The sequence below is a fragment of the Mastomys coucha genome, unplaced genomic scaffold (genome assembly GCF_008632895.1).
Source record: "Mastomys coucha isolate ucsf_1 unplaced genomic scaffold, UCSF_Mcou_1 pScaffold1, whole genome shotgun sequence".
In the NCBI taxonomy this organism is placed as follows: Eukaryota; Metazoa; Chordata; class Mammalia; order Rodentia; family Muridae; genus Mastomys; species Mastomys coucha.
This window is the reverse complement of record NW_022196891.1, coordinates 87,001,646-87,005,084: the sequence shown is the minus strand read 5'-3', so window position 1 is coordinate 87,005,084 and position 3,439 is coordinate 87,001,646. Positions and strand designations below refer to the sequence as shown.

At 48.8% G+C, this 3,439-nt stretch overlaps 1 protein-coding gene across 4 annotated transcripts in view; it reads right to left on the bottom strand.

Annotated features, from left to right (window-relative positions):
* The window catches only part of Ptpn14 (protein tyrosine phosphatase non-receptor type 14), a 150,962-nt gene that overhangs the window by 13,381 nt on the left and 134,142 nt on the right, over positions 1-3,439 (bottom strand). For all 4 annotated transcript variants that reach the window (XM_031338535.1, XM_031338563.1, XM_031338546.1 and 1 more), the window contains exon 16: positions 1,716-1,844. In XM_031338535.1, coding sequence (XP_031194395.1) covers positions 1,716-1,844 — 129 coding nt within the window. The remainder of the gene's footprint in view (positions 1-1,715; positions 1,845-3,439) is intronic.

Sequence of the window (3,439 nt, the reverse complement as noted above, 5' to 3'; positions counted from 1 at the left end):
GAGAGAGAGAGAGAGAGAGAGAGAGAGACAGAGAGACAGAGAGACACAGAGAGAGACAGAGAGAGGGGAAGAGAGAGAGAAAGAGAGAGAGACAGAGACAGAGAGACAGAGACACAGAGAGACAGAGAGACAGAGAGAGGGGAAGAGAGACAGAGACACACAGAGAGACAGAGAGGGGAAGAGAGAGAGAGAGGGAGAGAGAGAGAGAGGGAGGGAGGGAGGGAGAGACAGACAGACAGACAGAGACAGAGAGACAGAGAGAGACACAGAGAGAGGGGAAGAGAGAGAGAGACAGAGGGAGAGGGAGAGGGAAAGAGAGAGAAAGAGAGAGAGAGAGAGAACGACCCTATGCTGGGAAGCACATCTAAACCTGGAGAACTTGACATTCTCAACAAATCTCTTCCTAGACTGTTCCAGAAATGAACTGCCCAGGGCAGTCATTAGCGGTCATAGTGGGGCCAGGCCTTGGCGTTTTGGGCCCCAGTTCTCTCCACTCCTAGCCCTGAAGTAACAGGTGAAAACCAGGCCTCACAATACCAGGGGTCTTGGTAAAACACATGAAGCCAGCTCCCTAATTGAATTTAAAAATATAATTTGGAATTTCATGAGGATTAAAAAGGGGAGGGGGGGTAAGTGTTTTGAGAGTGCGGCATGCAAGGGGGAGGTGTGTGCCCACTTGCACACCACAGGCACCACTCCACCGCTACAACAGAGAGCCTGTGTTTGGTTTGGCAGAGAAAGAAAAGGAATTTTCTTTTTCTTTTCCCTGGAGAATAAAGCTCTTTCCTATGCAGTGGCTCTGGTCTCCTCTCAGCTGATAAGCACCGTGGCATGCGGGGCTGGCAACGCCTGGGGTTGGGAGACCCTGTGTGTTTACCCAGCACAGACTGAACTGTTCTGCGGGGTACACACCGTCCGCTGGATGAACTCAAGTTCAGTCGTTTTTGATTCTGTGTTTGGTTTTCATTGTACTGAGCTATGTCACAAGGGAAAATTTGAAGAGAGAAAGAGTCCATTGTAAACTATCTCTGGGAAAGGAAGCACATGCACACACACACACACACACACACACTCACACTCACATACTCACATACTCACACACACCACACACACACACATGCCTATACACATGCACACACACACATGCCTGCACATGTACACAGACACACTATACACCCACACCCTCACATGCATGCACATACGCACACAGACACACCACACACACACACACACTCACATTCTCACAGACACCTCTCACACACATGCCTATACACATGCACACACACACATGCATGCCTGCACATGTACACATAGACATACTATACACCCACACCCTCACATGCATGCATACATGCACACATGCACAGACACACCACATACACACACACACTCACACACACACTCACACATGCCTATACACATGCACACACACACACATGCATGCATGCCCACGTACACATAGACACACTACACACACTCACATGCATGCACACAAGCACACAGACACACCACATACACACACACACAAATATACACACATGCACATGTACACGAGTGCACACACACAAGAAGAGAGGGGCTACGCTACCAGGCAATGGATGCTCAATAACACAGAGTTGTAGCATAGCGTGGGTTGAGCCAAAGTCCCGGGTACCAGGCCCACTTTCTGACCACCCCTTCCCCAGGACCAGGGTGTTAGGAAAGCCGCTCCTTACCTCCTCTGCAGTGACCATGGCGATCACATTCACCCCCTGCTCCCACACCATCTGCCAGAAGTCATGGCATGTGTGTGGCAAGGGCCCCTGGGTGGCGATGTAGTGCCATTCTGATCCGCCGACCACCACCTGCAAGCGGAGGAACACACCGGTCAGTGAGCCAAGCAGCTGGAACTACCTTCCACTCTAACTTCTTTGGGACCACGTGGATTGGTGCCATCCTAAAATCCCAAAAGCCATAAGTAACAGATGACACATGTTTGTACCAGAATATATATTTTTTTTTTTTTGCTAAAGCAAGCTTATCAAGTCATACCTACCTGATTCTTTTATTGCACGCAGCCCACGGTACATGCAAACTAGTTCAGGCTAGAAACATACGTACGGGCTGAGGAGGTGGCGCAGTGGGAAAAGTGCCCGCTGAGTAAACGTGGAGGCCTGGGTCTGACCCCCAGCACCCACAAACAAGCTAGGGGGTGCTGTGTGCCATCATCCCAGTGCTAGGGAGTTTGAAGAGAATGAGTCCCTGGGGCTCACTGGCCAAACAGTGAGACTAGGTTTAGGCAAAGCCCCTTCCTCAAAAATAAGGCAGAGGGGGCTAGGTGAGGAGGCTCTTGGGTGGCTGCCATAACTCTGATGACTGACCTAGGTTTGACTCCCAGAACAAAGCTGTCCTGTGACCTGCACACACACACACACACACACACACACACACACACACACACACAACTAGTGTAATAAAAATGTTCAACATAATTAAAGATAAGGTTAAGAATGATACAGAGGATAACTGATTTTGACCTTTGGCCTCTATTTGTTCACTGAAGAGGGAGCGCACTCATACATGTACGCACACATATACCACATACAAAACATACACGCGTGAAACACATATATAAACAAACTCACAGGTACAAAAGGATATATGCACATAACCTGAGAATAAATGAACAGAACTTAAGTTACAGAAACAGTACCTATATTAATCTATACCATGTACGCTTATACATTTCCATGCTTTGGTCTGTATTTTATTAAAGTTTATGCACAATGACCACCACTAGATCAGTTTCACGATCACCAAAGGGCTGTGGTTCCCGAATCTGAAGAACAGGGTTGTTATGGCGGACTTTTAATAAAAGCAGAGTCTACATGCAAAAACATCCCAGTGGCAAGACCAAGCCCGCAGAACTGAAGGTCACATTCTCAAGGTGCAATGAATGGCCGGTAAGCACTTCCTGTCTCTCTCTTCCCTTCCTGTGCCTTGCTATGACAAAGATGGGCCCCTTTACACATCCGGGGATGCAGACCCCCAGGGGGTTCCAGAAGCAGTGAGGGGGATCAGTGTTTGAGACTTTTCTCCTTTCTGGTTTTATGAAACGACATACTAACTTGGTTCAGGCAAGAATAACATCAGCCATTGTCTCCTTACATAAGACATGCTCGGGTGACAGCTGGCAAGGAAATCCACTTTCCACATTACTGGTGGGAGAAAACTCCCACAGACTGGGGTGGGGGGTGGGGGTGGGGCGGGGGAATGTGGCCTCCGGGAACTAGGCCATTAACTATCAGGTACCCAGCATATAGTAACCATAAACCTTGCAGAAAAGCTGCCTCCTCCAAGTACGGACAGGACAGAATTAAAAGCCACACTGAAACCAATGTGACTCCCCCTCTGGAGGACATCATGTGACTCCCCCTCTGCAGGACATCATGTGACTCCC